This window comes from Cyprinodon variegatus, unplaced genomic scaffold (genome assembly GCF_000732505.1).
Source record: "Cyprinodon variegatus isolate N-32 unplaced genomic scaffold, C_variegatus-1.0 Scaffold727, whole genome shotgun sequence".
Classification (NCBI taxonomy): Eukaryota; Metazoa; Chordata; class Actinopteri; order Cyprinodontiformes; family Cyprinodontidae; genus Cyprinodon; species Cyprinodon variegatus.
Genome location: NW_015151180.1, coordinates 224,059 through 241,565, shown reverse-complemented (window position 1 = coordinate 241,565; position 17,507 = coordinate 224,059). Strand labels below are relative to the sequence as shown.

Sequence of the window (17,507 nt, the reverse complement as noted above, 5' to 3'; positions counted from 1 at the left end):
TGTCTAGTTCTGCTACCACAGATGATCTCGCTCTCCAAATGCAATCGAACGATTCAGATTAGCTAGCCGAATGAATAGAAGGTGTCTGACCCGCGGCTGACGTCATAAACACTCCGCTTTGTTTTTTACATATATAAAAAATATAACCGCAGATGTCTGGGGGACAATGATTAGGCTACATGTTATGAATTCTGGTGTACCATAAATTATAAATTATGAACAGTTTAGTTTGTGCCTTCAAGTCGTTGCCCATAAGAAGACGTTACTTGGATATAACCTAACGGAATATCTTCAGAACAGCTCCAAATGACACAAAACTAATATGGGTGAAAATCAAGGGCCCAATGTAAAAAAAAACAGCGTTCCCTTTTAAATTTGAGCTTCCCTTAAGAAACAGAGAAAATGCTTGCAGTGATTAAAGTCCTTATTTTTAATAGCAGGCCAGTAGTTAATTTTCTCTATATAGGCCTGTGCAATTTTATATTTGTTTTCAAAATGTTCAGAAATAAGACTTAGCTTTAAGGTAGCCCAGTTCTGATGGTAAATGCTGGCAAATATGCACAAGGTCTCTAGGCTGCCCCCTAGTGTATTGTTCTAGAAAGTGCAAGCAGTCACTTAATGTACCCGTTCTACACATTTATCCCATCAACATTGATTTTCATATCTATAGTCCTTTTATAATTACTAAATAATAAAAATTTACTTTTCTTCTAATTCAATGACAGATCCAGACCCGGGTCCACTAATCTGTGACCTCTTGTTTATGTCCCTGGCCTCTATTTTCAGGTACTTTTTCGATTATTCTACCTTTCTTAGGTGTGGGATGGGTGTGGCTGTACGGCAGGTGGGATACAATCCCCGTGCCCGAATGCTTCTCAGCCTGTGGCGTGGGTCTGCCTTACTACCTGCCCTGACCCTGCGCACAGCCTATGTCTGCAGTTGGGTGGGGGGATGCTGGGAAGTGTCTTCAGCCTGGATTCTTGTGGCTGGTGTGCTATACTTGGCCTAGGGGGGTGGAGTACCCGGGTTGTGTATGGGGGACCGTGATCTGCCCTAATAGCTGGCCTTGATTGTTCATTTCACTCATCTGCCGGTCTCTAATTATCCCTGATCTCATCCCCGGCATCTGTTCCCTATATAGGGTTCAGTTCCAGCTATCAGGGCCAGATCATTGCTTGTTTGATTTCTGTTTCGTTAGTTTTAGTTATTTCCAAGGTTCATGTATCTTCAGACGAGTTAATTCCTTAACCAGTGGTGAGATTGTTTCAGCATTTCCCTAGTGATTCTTATTTCCTGATTCCGTTCCCTTTCACCCACCGGCCTGTCTGTCCCATCTGATGTGTTTGCCTGAACCAAACTTTGACTCTACTGGATTCAGTCTGTCTGCGTGTCCATCTGGGCACGCCGTCTGAATCCAAACCTGCCTTCACGCCTTCAAGGATTCCTGGAAGCCTGGATCCCTCTGATCTGGTTTGAGTGGGAGCCTCTGATAGAGCTGAGGTTTCTTAGCCTTGTAAACCAGACTAAATGTGAGATTAAATGTGTAATTTAGTCTGGCCCCGATGAATGAGACGTTGGAAGATTGTTGATGAGAACAAACCAATGTTTTTCAAACCATGTCTTTGCCTATTGGCCAACACTCTGACCAATGAGCGCAACTGGCTGTAACGTGCGAAGCGCAACAGAAAGCTGGTGGGGGAGCGTAAACAAACAGCCTGTTGGTAAAACGGGGAATATGTCCTTCTTAAATATTAATGAGTGTAGATCCTCTTCCTGCTCACATTTCAACAAAAAACCCAAGTCTAATCCTTCCAAAACTGATTCCACAGCTGAGTCAAAAATACTCACCAGAACCAGCTATCCTTCTCACACGACTATGTCGAGAGAGGGCCGCTGCAGACGACTGCAGTTAGCTCTGGCTGTCGTTAGCCTCGGAGAGCCGCTGGTTGCTACGATCCTCTCAACTTCGGAAATTGTTTTTCTAATTACGCATTTAATCTGTAAATGGACCATATAGTGATGTTTTAAAGTATAATATTCTCGCCTCAAATGATCTTAAAACGTACTTTTATTGAACAACAGCAACATAAAAGAGAACTTTTAACTTTTACTGGAGCGCTCCATTGAAAGCTGCTGCTGCCGCAGTGCATGCTGCTGTAGTGCTTTCTCCAGCGTTGTGCAGCTTTGTCGTCACGCCCTGAAAACCCTGCCTGCTTTGCATCCAGAAATTAAAAACACATCTCCGCGTTGTGATTGGCCCGCCAGTTATAGGGCCTGGGGCATTGATCAAGGCTGGACCACTTGCAGGCAAAAATGCGTTTGGCCGCTAGGAGCTAGTTTACTAGGCTAGAGGTTTCCTGTATTCCTGAACTGTTCCTGCCTGCTCTGTTTTCCCCTGACCTGGATCGGCTTCCTGTAATTCATCCCAGGCTGCAGCATCAGCCCCAGAGAACACCACTGGGCTGGTTGGCAGCCCATCGGCTGGATCGCACCTCTTAAGGGAGGATGGACTGAATAGTGAAACCAGGTAAGTGACTCAATCATATTATCATTTCAGTCAGTGATGGGTTGTGCTCTGCCCCTGCAGTCGCTGCAGGTCCGCAGCTCCACAGTTCTGCGCTTTTGTTCTGTCTGATTTTTCTGTTAATAAAGTTTTTCTACTCTCCTACTGGCTGTCTTACCTGAATACTGGGTCTATCTGTCCCGGTTTATGACTAAACCGGGATTATGCCAGCATTTGATGAGCCTATTGTGTGTCTGTTACGAACACAGAGGCCATTAACTAAACCAGAACGCTCACAGAGCTGAGAATTTACCATGACCTTCCTCTAACACCGTAAGATGCTACAGAGTGAATAAAACTAATCTTTTTTTGTATATCAAGGTGTTTGTTTCAAAATATCAGAGTATTGGCTTTAAACCAAGCAAGAAGATTGGTGGGTGCTTCAACACACAATCAGGGAATTAAACTAGTCTCTTCCAACGGTAGTTCAAAATCAAGAAACCACCCCTCCTTCTCATCCTTCAGAATTAGTTTCAAAATCAAATCAATAGATTTTTTGAATCTTTGTAAAATGTTTTATTACAACATATATAAATTAATAATAAATGCTTATTTATGCTATCTATACACAACACTGCTAACTATTTCAGTTAAACATACTTCACATGCATTTCTGACACAGTATGGGTCATTTTATCTGTTGTGTCCTTTTATGTTTCTATAAATCCAAAGATCTTTAGTTTTTATTTGGCCCATTGTCAATGTGGAGCAGAAAAAAGTTTCCAATAATAAGGTTGAGTCTTTAAGGACCAACTTCATCTTTGTAAGCTCCTCTTGAACTTTCTTATATTGATCAACTAACTTTATAAAAATAAGTTTGCCTTTATCACATACAGATAATTCCTCCATTTGTGAAAGAAGCTGCAAAAACATCTCTATTTCTAAGAGAAGTGTTTCTGCTTGAGCTCCAAGTGTTGTTCCTGATGCAGGTGATTCCTCATTCTTTATGTCCAGATCGGTCTTCATCTGGGGCAGGGCTTTCATTTCAACTATGTTCTTGAAATTTTTACTTACAGCTTCCAAGTCTTTCACTTTGCAGCCAGTTTCCTTCCAATTCTCTGAGTTTTTATACCAAATAATAGCTCCAAATCCAAGTATTCCTGGAACCTCTAAAAATATCCCTGCTGTAGTGATCGTTATCCCTGATGTAAGACCTTTAAGTTAACCCAACTTCCTTTAAATGTTTGGCTGTATAGCAGTTTGATATCCTCAGAATGCCTTATCAACACCTCTAAAACACTTGATATTGTCATAATTGGTTTTAGAGATCTGACCCACATGCAGAGAACCACTCAGAGACCAGGGGTGAAGTTTAACAGGTTTATTGAATGTAGGAAAACACTGAAGAGGAAGCTGGAACTCAGCGGACTGGTGAACCGGAACCGGTAAGTGATCAGTTCAGGGACTGTAGGAAAAATGACTGAGGCTTGAATATGCTGGAGAGAGACTCACTTTTGGGGGGCTCTTTTTTAATCATTGAATCCAGTTTGTGGGGGTTTAATCCAGAGAAGAGGGAACTTGTTGGAGAGCGGACAGGCAGACACACGTTGGACCCAGAGGAGCAATGGAGCGGGCTATCACTTGGTTTTCCAGATGAGGACTTGGACGGATCGTGCGGAGATTTTCCCCTGCTTAGTGTGAACTCAGTAAATCCTTCCAGGGGGAGAAGGTCCAGGCTATGCAGTTACACAGAAGAGCAGAGACAAAAAACAAGTTCAGACTCAGAGAAACAATACTAAGGTTTAGCCTCTGCTAATCTCAGCTTGGCTAGGGTACCCAAAACTGGGAAAGACTCTGGCGTCAAGGTGGTGACAGCCCGCTGCTCAAGTACTCCTCCGGTGATGACCCTGGTGTGCAGGGAGGCCCAACGAGGACAGGGAACCACCTGGTGGTGGAGAGAGGAAAACACAAAAACAACCCACACAAACTGAAATCCTAACAGATTCGTCATTTTCCAGATCAATTATTTGAAGATAGAGTGTTTGTTGGAATACAATAAGGTGTTACAGGGAACGTCTTCTCTTTAACTTTGGCTGGTTTGCTATGGCAACGGTCAGTTGCTTGAACTTTAAGTTGTCCTGTGTACTTTAAAGAAATTGAGAAACCATGCCTCTGGTAGAAGAGGTTTAGCAGTTTGGAGAGTTTGTTGTAAAAGACTGAAACCTGAAAAGTGAGCCTATTATTTTTACCTTTAATATATTAAGTTAAAATTTTATTTTTTGGTTTTGTTAAATCTTAGGGAAAAGGGTTATATACCGTAGCATTCTCCACTAAGTTCTGTCCTAGTGTAAAGTCTAGTAAGGAGAAAGTATTGACTGTCTGGCTGTGGAAGACAGAAAATATTACTGTTAAAGGAAATTCAAAACAGCAGGGCAAAGCCAGGTTTAGGTTGGCTTTTCTATCACTCAGTTTGAACGTATGAAAGTTCCTCATGAATGAAATTGTATTCAGTAACAGGAAGATCGACATGATTGTAGAATGATGTCTAATTTTAATATTTTGTGATATTTAGCCTTTGTAGAATTTATTCAGATGAGATAATAATACCAACAACAACAACAATAAATGTTATTTATATGACGACATAACTCATCTAAAATAAAATATTTCCAATAGGTGTGTAAAACAACAATCTTATTTGAACTATTACCTTTTGAGTGTTTTTGGATGGGATTGTNCTAAAGGCATGTTTTAGAGTCTCTATACTCAAGTTGATGATTAAGCAACTAAATTAGATGAATTTTTCAATAACTGATAAATCCAATGAATTGTTCCATTGTTCCTTGGTCCTCTGTAGTTCAATCCCACTACTTCCTGTATTTAAAAGTTTGTGTCTTGGAGATAAATTCCCTCTCTGGTGAGCATCTTGATGCCAAACCATAAAAAAAAAAATCCTCCGTTTTTACCCTGTATGCAGAAACATCTCCCCGTCAGCTTACCTTAACAGGCTATGAAGCAGTAGCAAGCTAATGCACATGTTGATTTATTTATTCGACAGTTAGGTTTTTTTTGTAAGGAAGTAAATCCCTACTTGTGTTTATTCGGCCCCTTTTCTGTCAGGCCTAGATTTGCTAATACTCCATGTTCTTTGTTTGTTCCCCTCAAGATAAAAGATGAAGCCTCATTCATAAGGGCTCTTGGCTGCAGCCCCAATCTACTGCTGAAGGTGGTCTCCATCTTTGGTAACACAGGGGAGGGCAAATCCCACACTCTGAACCACACCTTCTTCATGGGCAGAGAAGTCTTCAAAACCTCCCCCACTCAGGAGTCCTGCACAGTGGGTGTATGGGCAGCATTTGACCCCATCCATAAGATTGTGGTCATCGATACAGAGGGGCTGCTTGGTAACAGCTCCAAACAGGGTCAAAGAACTCGTTTACTTCTCAAGGTGCTCGCCATTTCAGACCTCATCATTTACCGCACTCATGCCGACCGCCTCCACGACGACCTTTTCAAGTTCCTCGGCGATGCCTCTGATGCTTATCTGAGGCATTTCACTAAGGAGCTAAAAGCCACAACGGCTCGCTGTGGCCTGGATGTCCCGCTGTCCACCCTGGGCCCTGCTGTGGTCATCTTCCATGAAACTGTCCACACCAAGCTCCTGGGTTCAGGTGAGACATCCTCATATTTATACAGTTTTTTTTCTATATACTACGAGTCTGTAATATGTCTTTCTGTCTATTTACTCAAAGTATTTTTACTAAATTATCAAGCCATATAAATCTCAGGTTTAGATGTTATTGATTCCTAGTTAATATTTTGGTTTTTTGGACCATGTACAGGAGCTTTAATTTTACATTTTGAGGACTTACCAATTACTTTATGTTGAAAGAACAGGACTTTAAAAGTGTCAATAAAAACTCTCTGACCACATAACCCATTTGAAGTTATAGCAAATGGATTGATTAAAGCAGCATTGTAGTAACTGATTATTACCAGGTTATGGTTATTTTTCTTTTGTTGATTATATTTATTTTACAACCTTGTTTCAAAACATGTTGGAGTGTTTACATTGCTTTAAAATCTAGATTTTAGTGCAAAAAAAAACAAACATAAATGTCTTCTATAGGGAAAACTGCATTAGGAAAGAAATAAAAAATGTTGATTCACAATGAGTGAAATAATGTAAATACTGCTTATTCACTTTGATGATTGTTTTATACCATCTTTGTTTTATTGTAGATAAATCGTCGGACTCTGTGGATCGGCTGCTGTTGGAGCGCTTTAGGAAGCTTTCCCGTTTTCCGGAAGCCTTCAGCTCCGTCCAATATTGGGGCACACAGACTCTCAGTCCTCCCACCGATTTTCGGGGCTTGCAGAATAAACTGGATCAGCTCCTGGATAACAATGCCACCCGCTCGCCTCGTGCCCCAGGCGTCATCTTCAAAGCCCTGCAGGTAGAGCAGCATGTCAGCTGACTCTTTCATCACTCTTCTTTCATCTCTCTAGTTGCTTCAGTAGACTAAGCTGATCCTTGTAGTGTATCTGTAAGAGATTTTGTTTTTCCTCACTGTGCATACAGGCACTGAGTGAACGCTTTAATGGAGAAATCGCAGGTGAGGTTGCAACACAAAGCTGCTTCTTCCCTGATGAGTACTTCACCTGTTCCAGCTTTTGCCTCAGTTGTGGGTCAGTCATTTCTACCTTCTAAAAAAATTTCAAAAATGCCTTCCCCAAAACATTAAATTTAAAGTTAATGAATAAAATCTAATTTATTTCAGATCCGGATGCAAAAATAGTATGAACCACTTGCATGAAGGGTCGTACCATGAGGCGAAGCAACGCTGCCGTTACTCTGCTCAGTATGATAATCGCATTTATACGTGTAAGGTAAGCATAGTGGCTCCACCCTGCTTTATTATTCCCTTTTTTAACACAACACAGAAATATAGTTTTTGATTTATTAATTAGATGTATCTAAAAAAAAATAAATAAAAAATTGTTGTCTTAGGCTTGTTATGAAGGAGGGAAGGAAATGATAGTTGTCCCGAAGACGTCAGCTTCCTCAGACTCCCCATGGATGGGCCTGGCTAGATACGCCTGGTCTGGGTGAGTAGCAATAAATCTGACCTGTAGATGGAAACGCTTTCTGTATCTCAATGCTTTTAGTCATTATTCCAGACATAGGTCATCGTTAGATCTTAAACGTGTGATAACCTAAAGCATTATTCATTGGTTGGACTTGATCTACTGGATTTAATAAAAAACAAACAAGTATGGTTTTTCCTACTGCTTCCATACTTTGGTAAAATAATGGTGTTAATCTGTTAATTTTATTTATAGGTCTTTTTGATACCTAAACTAAGTTCACATTTTTGCCTCTTTATGTTTAGCTGTTTCGTTTAAATACAGTCCAGCATTAATTTGTACCTGCATTTGATTTCCAAGTATTAAAGGAAAGATCTACTCATAAGATCTACATAGACATAGTGAGGAAATCAATTCTAACCAATAAACATCATTGTTATAGTTAATTTAAGGTGCCTCTTGTAAAAGTTGTTGCAGCTTTTTGCTGTCCTGCTTTTTAAACTGTAACGCTTGGTTTATGTTCTAGGCACGAACGCTCTGTGGCGAACAGGTGTGCAGTCTGCAGCTTTTTTACTCAATACAGCTTGTAGCTACGGTAATATTATGGCTAGCTCTGGGGAGGCGTGTAAAACACAAAACACAAGCCTACAACATCACGCTAAACAATGGAGTAGAAATCTCAGAGGGTTTCTGCATTCTGGTGTCATCCAAGAGTGACAGTAGTTTTATTCACAGTCTGGTGATTGTGATATTTTTGGGCTAAATCCCAAGATGTCTCTAGATGTTTATATTTGTTAACCCTGAGAGTTGTCGCTCGTCCACCATATTTTTCCACACAGCTGTGCGCGTCGTTTCAAATTTTCTTAGGTGCGCAGTGCGGAAATTTTGTCCGCCCGGACGATGCACTGAGGGACATGGAAGCCAAAACAACGTCACTCTGCCGCGCAGACCTGAATAAATGATAGGTGGATGTCTTGGTTTTTCCGCAACTGGAAATCTTTCCAAGAATCACAATTCTTTCTCTCTTGTAGCAGCCTTCTTTCAGACAGCTGCTCCAGCTGCAGGGTTAGTGCTTCACATTTTATGGTAGCCTACATTTCGCCAGAGAAGACTGAACAAATGAACTTCTGTGGAATCAAGAACCCAAAATCGTCATTGTAAACTTTTTAAATTTTTTTTTGGAGATCAAACTGTTTTTAAACTTTTGCACAGCTTGCTGCGGGTACTTTGTAAATCTTGACGCTGGCTGCACAGGTGCCTGTTAAATAAACCCTCCAGCAAACAACCTGTTTTGTAAGCACATTCAATTGTTAAGTAGTGAATGTTCTTTTTTTTTTACTTCTTCTACATGTTTAGGTATGTTATTGAATGTCCAAACTGTGGAGTGATCTACCGAAGCCGCCAGTACTGGTATGGCAACCAGGACCCTGTGGATACAGTCGTTCGCACTGAGATCCAACATGTTTGGCCAGGGGTAAATAAATGCTTTTAAGTGAAAACATTTAATGAGGTGACGTTATTATGAGTGATAATTCTCTTCTATTCAGTAGAAAGATGTTAATTCATTTTGAGTTTCAGAAAAATGGAGAAATGTTCAGCGCTGTGAAAGGCTAAATTCTGAGGAGAATTGCTCTGTATGAAATATGTTCTATATTACATACAAGTAAAAGAAACATTATTTCTTCTGGTAATAGGTTTAAGAAGATTTAAACAATATCAGACTTTTTACAAAACATTAAACAATAGATTTTTTTTTATTTGAATGTTACATGTTGACAGAAAATTAAGAAACTGATACGTACCTTTGTGCTTAATGAAAAAAAAAAGCATTTTTTTTCTTGGATCGGTTTTGTTATTGTTTTTTAAATATTTGAATTAAGATACTGGAAAAAAATTACTAAAATTAGTGTGTTTGTTACTTCATCATGTCAAAATGCTAGGGCTGAAACAATTAATTGGATTAATCATCATTAATCGACTATTGAACTAATCTTCAACTAATATAGTAATCAATTAATCCTTAACTGGAGTGTAGAGAATCTAAAGCTTGTCTTTAGCTGACAGAGTGACCTTCCTTGAGCAGTAATGATACCCAAATTGTAAAATAAAATGTAAACATTTTGAATTTAAGGTAAAGAAAAGATTCATATGTCAATATGCTCAATCCACAACGCCTCAAGTGGAAATGCTTTAATCTCACCTGGTTTAATTTAGCAAAAGGTACCTTTAAGGAACTGTTGGCTATCCGATTATAATCGATTCATAGAAAAAAAATAATCAACAGATTAATTGAATTGCAAAATAATCTTTAGTTCCAGCCCTAAAACATACTGATAATTTTTTTCTAATTCTGGGAAAATCTCAATTTAAATAATTTTCTAGAGCTTTAAGAGCCTTAGGTTAAAAGGCCCTAGTGCATTCCTTCACAAGAAAGGTATTATTTTTGTTACTGTTTTATTCGATTATCGAGGTATATGTTGCATATAAAAACTGATAGATCAGCTGATATGCCGTGATAATTTTAGATGAAAATGACCTGGAAAATACAGGGATCTTTTGTGTCCAATGTCTTTGCACAACTGTTAAAAAATCCTTACTTTTGCTCCCCACACGCCGGATGATGAGCGGATTGATGAGCCATAGCTTAGCAGCCAGAAACCAGAATAAACATAACTTTTTATAGTAGTACAAAAACAGTTTAAAGGTCTCTCCTGTTAGTCTTTGAAATACACAGATCTGCCTTGATTTGCATCTAGTTTATATAATATGTATTTGGATGAAGTGTTCAGTGATGCTGCTTTAGCTGTTAAGTCATGGTCGTCCCCCAGTGACCATATTGGTATTTAGCTGATAATCGTTTAATATAATGGTAGATTTTTCAAACATGTAGGAAGGTGATGCTTTTAGTTTTATTTATCAAAGACAGCATATATAGCCAATCTCTGGCTATGCAATCAAATGAGGAGTATGATTGGAGTATTAGCAATGATCCCTTGTGAGATGTTCTTGTATAATGTTAAATGTGAAAATTTTTAGATAGCTATAATGAGCTAAATGAATAGAAATATCACTCATAATTTTACAGACCCTCATTTTAAAAAATCCAACTGACTTCTTTTATTATTTCATAGACCTTTAGATATTGTGATATTTAAAATTGATCTCCTGTTTTTTTTTTTTTTTTTTTTGCAGTCTGACGGCTTTTTAAAGGACAACAACAATGCTGCACAGCGGCTTCTCGATGGCGTCAATCTAGTGGCCCAGTCGGTATCAGAGCTCAGCGTGAAACCTGCTAAGGCCGTCACCTCTTGGCTGACAGATCAGATCGCTCCAGCCTACTGGAAACCCAACTCCCTCATCATGGTGAGTGACACACAGACTCACCCTCTGCCACCCGCTACCAGCAGCCAAGTCAACACTTTCATGTCCAGAGGGATGTTTACTCTCTGCAGTGCTGTGCTCTTGTTGCACAGCTTATGCATGCCTGTCATAAAATGAAACTTGCGTAGACTGCAGGTTGCACCCTCCTCCTGGTTGCTCTTGATCAATAACGACACGTGTTTTCTTTCTTTCTTTCGTACAAGATGTGCCACAAGTGTCACACGGTCTTCCAGGATAATGACACCAAGCATCACTGCCGTGCCTGCGGGGAGGGGTTCTGTGACGGCTGTTCGTCCAAAGCTGCGCCCGTCCCTGAGAGAGGCTGGGGTCTTGCCCCTGTCAGGGTGTGTGACGTCTGCTTTGAGCAGAGAGCTTCATATGCAGGTACACGCACAGTGTTTCCAAATGTCATTTGTCTTCTTGTTTATGCTGGTATTTAATCTTTATGTGAGCACAGCTTTATTCTGGTTTTTCTTCTTTGTTCAGAAATACTTGCGTCAGAGCTTGAGGAAGAAGAAGGCGGGACTCTGGCCAGAAAGGTTGGAGAAGCTGTCACCAACACCATAGGAGTCGTGGCTACTGCCATTGACATCCCACTTGGTATGTATTGCTCAAAATCAGATAAGGTTGCGCAGGCATGCAAGATATAAAATAGGCATTATAGCGCCCTCTTGTGGCGGAGTCACATAGTTCATTTTGTGTGTTTATCAAGTTTTGTAGATCTGTTTTGCATAGATCTGGTTGTAAAGTAAAACTGAAATTAATAATAAATATTAGGTGCCTTACAGCTTAACTTTATTGCCAACTCTATATTAAACAATGTCAACTTGTTGAAATGTAGCAAGAAATTATTTTAATAAATAAATAAATAAATTGAACATTATTGATCTCACATTGGAGAAATTTATCTCTGCATTTAACCCATCCCCTTTGGGAGCAGTGGGCTGCCATTGTGCACAGCCTGGGGAGCAGTGTGGGGTTAAGGGTCTTGCTAAGGGACCCAGAGTGGCAGTCTGGGGGAGTGGGGGATCAAACTCCCAATCTCAGGAGCCCTATGCCCTAACCACTAAGCCGCCACTCCCCTGACTTAACTGTAAAGCTTGTTTCCTAAATGGGAATTTGATGTTTTTAATGAGATGTATTTAAACCAACATCAATTGTAGCTGAAATATGCTGAATCTGTTAAAGAAGAAAATATATCTTAAGGTTAGAGATTATTCAAATTGAAGAAATACCATGTGTTAATGTACATACATACATGTTTACATAGATATTCTTTTTTTTTATTGTTTTTGGTTATTTTTGTGGCATTTTTCTTTTTATATTTATAGTCTATAAGCAGGTGAAGCTGAAGTCAAAGTAGAGGTCTGTCTTAAAGCAATGGGCAGCAGTGCATCATGGAGGGGTTGCCATCACAGGGCAACACAGAAACACACGTACAAACATCAATCAACTGATTGAAACAGTCCTGTTTTTGGACTGAAGAAGGAAGCAAAAAACTGAGAGAGAACCAAACATTCACAAGGAGAACATGCAGACTCCTGCAGAAAGACCCAGGATTGGGATTAAAAACCAGGACCTTTTTTGCAGCAAAGCACCAGGGCTACAGACTCTGCCCCCATGCGGCCCAAACTGCAAACAGCTTACAGTATGGTGAAGACTGAGGGTCAGAATTATCACACTTTATTTAGAAAAATTAAATACCTTATCAATCTCAAAGGGAAACTGAGTATTATTTAAACTCTTAAACAGTTACGTTTTTTTTCAATCAACTGCTGTAAATGTGAATTACTGTCTTTAGGGTTATCCTAAATACTGGGTTGAAACCTTTAAAAAAGTCAACAGTTTTTCATGATATATAACTGAAAGTTCAAAGACTTAATGGTTTATTGAGGACCAGAGGTTGTAAGGCTGAAACAAACAACAACAAAGGATTGATTTCTTGGAAATAATCAGTGCTCTGGACTCCCACTCGAAGTCAGTTCTGAGGAAAGTACCTTCCTAAAAAAGCACTTCACACTCTGATGCCAATCTGCCTTTAGACATGTTTATTTTTGTGATAAAGTGAATCTAAAACCATGCTAATTTTACAAGTGAAATGCCACAAAGTTGAGTTGTTCTTCATTCATTCTGTCAGACTTCCTGCTGTGAATGACAAACCAGCAAGTTAGACATCAGTGATCTATTTTCAGCTTTCAACAGAGTGATAATATGTTAATATTGTTTAATTGATGTTCAACGACCCGAATAATGTCAGATTCCACAGACCAGTTTGTGTCAGAAACAGAGATTACATCAGAAAAACATTCCCTGATCTTATTTATTTATTAAACACTATATATCCTCTTTCATATGTTAATTAGATTATTGCTTGCTAGCCCAGTGTTGGCCTAAATATACAACTGAGGGGCTCAGATAAATCTGTTTTTGATAACCTGATATCCTGCTGAAAACGTCTGTATATCAATGACTAAGCCTAAAATACCTCAGAGCAAGGTCTGCTCCAATCACAACAACGTTAGACAGTCTACTTACACACGTTTTCTTATTTTCATCTTATCTACTAAAGGTTTGATTTAACTCAATAGTTAATGTCCAGACCAAGCATTAATGATTAAAAAAAAGAAAATCTGCTCAATTGTTCTACCAGAACACTGCTTATGCATCATGAGCCATTTTCTAGTGACTGTATTTAGACTCAGCAAAAATCAGTTCAGGTTATTTATAGCTTGTACATCTAAATTAAAGAAAGTATTGCATACATTTAAGGATATGTTGGGATATTTCAGCTCAGAGTTCATGACTTCCAGTGAGCAAATAGAGAAACTGTTAATTTGATGCTTCACAGTTTTAGTCAGTTCTTGAAACCTTGATTTGTTACAACAGAGGTGAAACATTTGTTTAGAGCAAACTACGTGTGTTAGAATGGCTCTGTCTATGACTGGAACAAACAATTATTTTGCAAACCGATTAATCTGTTGATTTTTGTTTTTTTTCTTTTATTCGATTAATAATCAGATAGCCAAGGGTTCCTTAAAGAAGCCTTTTAAAAAAAAAAAAATAATTAAACCAGTGAAACTAAAACATTTTCACATGAGGAGTTATGGATAGAGCATACTGACAGAGGAAAATATTTTGTTTATCTTAAAGGTAAAATATATATAGACTTTTTTTTTACTAAAATTGTTGCTCTGTTGTCTAAAGGCATGCTTTACAGTCTATATACTTAAGTTAACGATTAAAATTAGTTAAATTAGTTATACATTAGTTAAGTATTATTACAATGATCATGATTAATCCTATCAATTGTTTCAGCCCTAGCTCTGTCTAAGTCCAATTGAGAATCAGTGGATTTATGCACTTTTTTTGTGTTGGTTTATCACATTAAACCCAATGAAATAAATAGACTTTTCTGGTTATAATATGGGGCTGCTCAGCAAGAAATTTCTGGGTTCGATTCCCAGCCTGCATGGAGTTTGCATGTTCTCCGTGAGCACGCTTGGGTTCTCTCCGGGTACTCCAGCTTCCTAACACAGTCCAAAACCATGACTGTTAGGTTAATTGGCTTCTCTAAATTGTCCATAGGTGTGAGTGTTTACATGATTGGTTGTTTGTCCCTGTGTCGCCCTGCGATGGACTGGCGACCTGTCCAGGGTGGACCCTGCCTCTCGCCCACCAGAAATAGGCACCAGCACCCCTCGCGACCCCACTTGGGATTAAGCGTGGAAAGAAAATGGATGGATGGATGGTTATAATATGACAAAATGTATAATAGTTCTATGTCATATACAGTAGGCTTTGATAGGGTTACAGTATGTAATCAACGTTTGTGAAGAATGTACTCTTCTCTAATACACTATAACTACTATTTCAGCTCTAATACTTTCTGTTGTGGAGGGTCACAGAAAAACAAATTAAATTGCTATACCAAGGAATTGAGGCATAATGTCCTGTTTGATAACTAAATGTTCGCTTAAATGTTTCAGTACACATTTTAAATAATGAAAAAGAACTTTCATCTTTTCAAATAAATGTATTTAAATTGCATGTATTTCACTATTCATTCATTTAATGTTGTCATCATTATATTTAAAATAAAATTTAAATATTGACACCTTAAACCATCACTCTGAGTGGGTGGGATGAGGGCGGAGCCTGTAGAGAATCTGAAATCTGATTTGCTGCTGTACAGTGAGCAAGAACAAAACAACCTTTTATCTCAGTTGAGTCTGAGCTTGATATTTTTACTGGAAATTTCAGAAATAACAAATGACATCTTGAATTGTGTTTACTGGTTGAGCAAATCCAACTGTTTGGTCGGAAATATTTCTAAATAAAATGAGAAAGAGTTAGTGGCTATTTCTCTGTCCACTTTAACCCTCTATATTATGTCACCAGACAGACTAAATTCCGTCTCGATCTTGGTCTCTTTTCCAAGCGAAATTGGCCATGATTTTACTCTTTCTAATGTAATGTTGAAGACTTGTTAGTATTTTATCACAGGTATCTTTTGTTCCAAATGTTTCTGCAGGCCTGGTAAAAGACGCAGCTCGCCCAGCCTACTGGGTGCCTGACCAGGACATCCTGTCGTGCAACAACTGCCAGCGTGAGTTCACTGCCAAGCTCTCCAAGCACCACTGCCGTGCCTGTGGCCAAGGAGTGTGCGACGAATGCTCCCCACAGCGACGAGCAGTCCCTTCCCGGGGCTGGGACCACCCTGTTCGCGTGTGTGACGGCTGCAACCAAAAACTTGGAGAACTTTGATGTGGTTGCCTTTCCGTCCCCTGAGCACCGGGAGAGAAGCGTTCGCCCAGATGGCAGTCTGTCACTGTCTAGGTGTACACCTGCTCTATGAAAAGGAAAGCTTAGGGAATACTTTAATATTTTAGAAAAGTTGAATTTAGAGTTCCTGTGGTCTTTCTAGAACACACAGAATCTGGGGTTAACTGACTGAATGTCACAACTGAATTTGAGCTTCATATTTCAATCATAATGAGCAAAAATCCACAACATTTCTGTTAAATAAAGCCGTCAAGGTATTTTTCTATTATTAGAGGGTATAAACAAAATGCATCATTGGAAGGACTGATAGAATAAGAGGATGGTTGATTGCTGTGAGTATAACTCCAGCAATGTGTATCTGGGTTGCTCGTTGCTGATGTTGAGCGTGTAAAAGTGTGATATCTTGTATTTTGGAAGGCATAACTGCGGGTTTTGTTGCATGCATGCATTGCAGGATTTTAGTTTTTGCACTAAGTCTTTTTTGCAGCTGTTATAGGCTGTTGCTTAACATGGCAACCTTTAGGTATCCAGCAGAGGAAGAACACTGACCCAAGCTGGGCTGAATTCTGCAGCAGTAGGGTCAGATATTGGATATCTGGTGTGCCAAAATGTATTCAGGTCATTGTGTAGGTGCAACTTCAATGTTTACCTTATGTCATGCTATTTGTGGTTGTATGGACTCACAAAGGTGTTGATTATACTTGTTGAAAATATTCTAGTGTTCATCATGTAAAGAAAAAAAAAAAAAAGCTTGTAAGCACATTTTCTGGCATTTTAGTCTGAGAGATCTATGGCCTTTTGACTTGTTCAGAAATGGGATATACCGTATATCCCTGAATAAACCTCATCATCTCTCTAACCAGGTGGCATTTTAGAGTGTAGATGTTAGAATATGTTTGGATCTTATATTAACATTTTATTTTTGCTTGCATTTCAATATATTTACTTCTTGCTCAGGTTAATAGATAATGACATGCCAGATTTTAACAACATCCATAATATTTGTTCATTGTTCAGAACTGAACAATAGTACAGTGCCTTGAAAAAGTATTTAAAACCCCTTAATGTTTTTAAAACATTTCATAACATACTGTCACATCCGTTTCTACTGGGATTCCTCATGATAGACCAACACAAAGTAACAAATCGTTTTTAAGTATAGCTGAAAAGAAAGCACTAATGTCTTCAGAGTTAATGCTATGTCACTGTTTGACTCCGATAGAGCTGCCATTGAGGTAGCAACTGAGTACCATACTTCTAGAAATTGAATAAGTTACCTACTCTTTGATAAATTATTTCAAATTTAAATTGGATCAATAGCATTGGTGGGCATTTATATTCCAGACTTCCTGTGTTGTATCAGATCAGCATACCCATAGTTAATACGCATTGGTAAGATGTCAGATTTGTGTTTATCTCTTTAGTTTTGTACGAAAAACAGACTTTAAACTAACTTGACGGGAGTGTGTCCCTTTAGTCATGTACAAAAAAAAAAAAAAGGTCAGATCATCATAGACTTCAAAAAGTCTGTGGTCGTTTTGTACAAGACTAAAGGGATACACGCCCGTTGAGGTAGTTTAAGGTTTATTTTTCTTTAAAAAACTAAAGGATAAGGGGTATTGACTATTGGTATGCTGGTCTGACTGGGTATGCTCATCTGAAAGAACACTTAATTCTACAAATTGACGAAAAAATGAATACACATCGACATTAACAACTCCTTGTATTTTTGTAATGCATGATGTGTGTTTTT

The 17,507-nt window shown here is 38.8% G+C and overlaps 1 protein-coding gene across 1 annotated transcript in view; it reads left to right on the top strand.

The window, feature by feature from the left end:
* Positions 1-16,488, top strand: part of LOC107097829 (zinc finger FYVE domain-containing protein 1-like) — a 27,102-nt gene extending 10,614 nt beyond the window's left edge. The window contains exons 4-13 of the mRNA XM_015395140.1: positions 5,670-6,174; positions 6,746-6,960; positions 7,086-7,192; positions 7,285-7,393; positions 7,515-7,612; positions 8,948-9,065; positions 10,784-10,954; positions 11,176-11,356; positions 11,459-11,572; positions 15,504-16,488. Of these exons, the coding sequence (XP_015250626.1) occupies positions 5,670-6,174; positions 6,746-6,960; positions 7,086-7,192; positions 7,285-7,393; positions 7,515-7,612; positions 8,948-9,065; positions 10,784-10,954; positions 11,176-11,356; positions 11,459-11,572; positions 15,504-15,736 (1,851 nt within the window). The 3' untranslated portion in view covers positions 15,737-16,488. The remainder of the gene's footprint in view (positions 1-5,669; positions 6,175-6,745; positions 6,961-7,085; positions 7,193-7,284; positions 7,394-7,514; positions 7,613-8,947; positions 9,066-10,783; positions 10,955-11,175; positions 11,357-11,458; positions 11,573-15,503) is intronic.
* Positions 16,489-17,507: the final 1,019 nt, after the last annotated feature.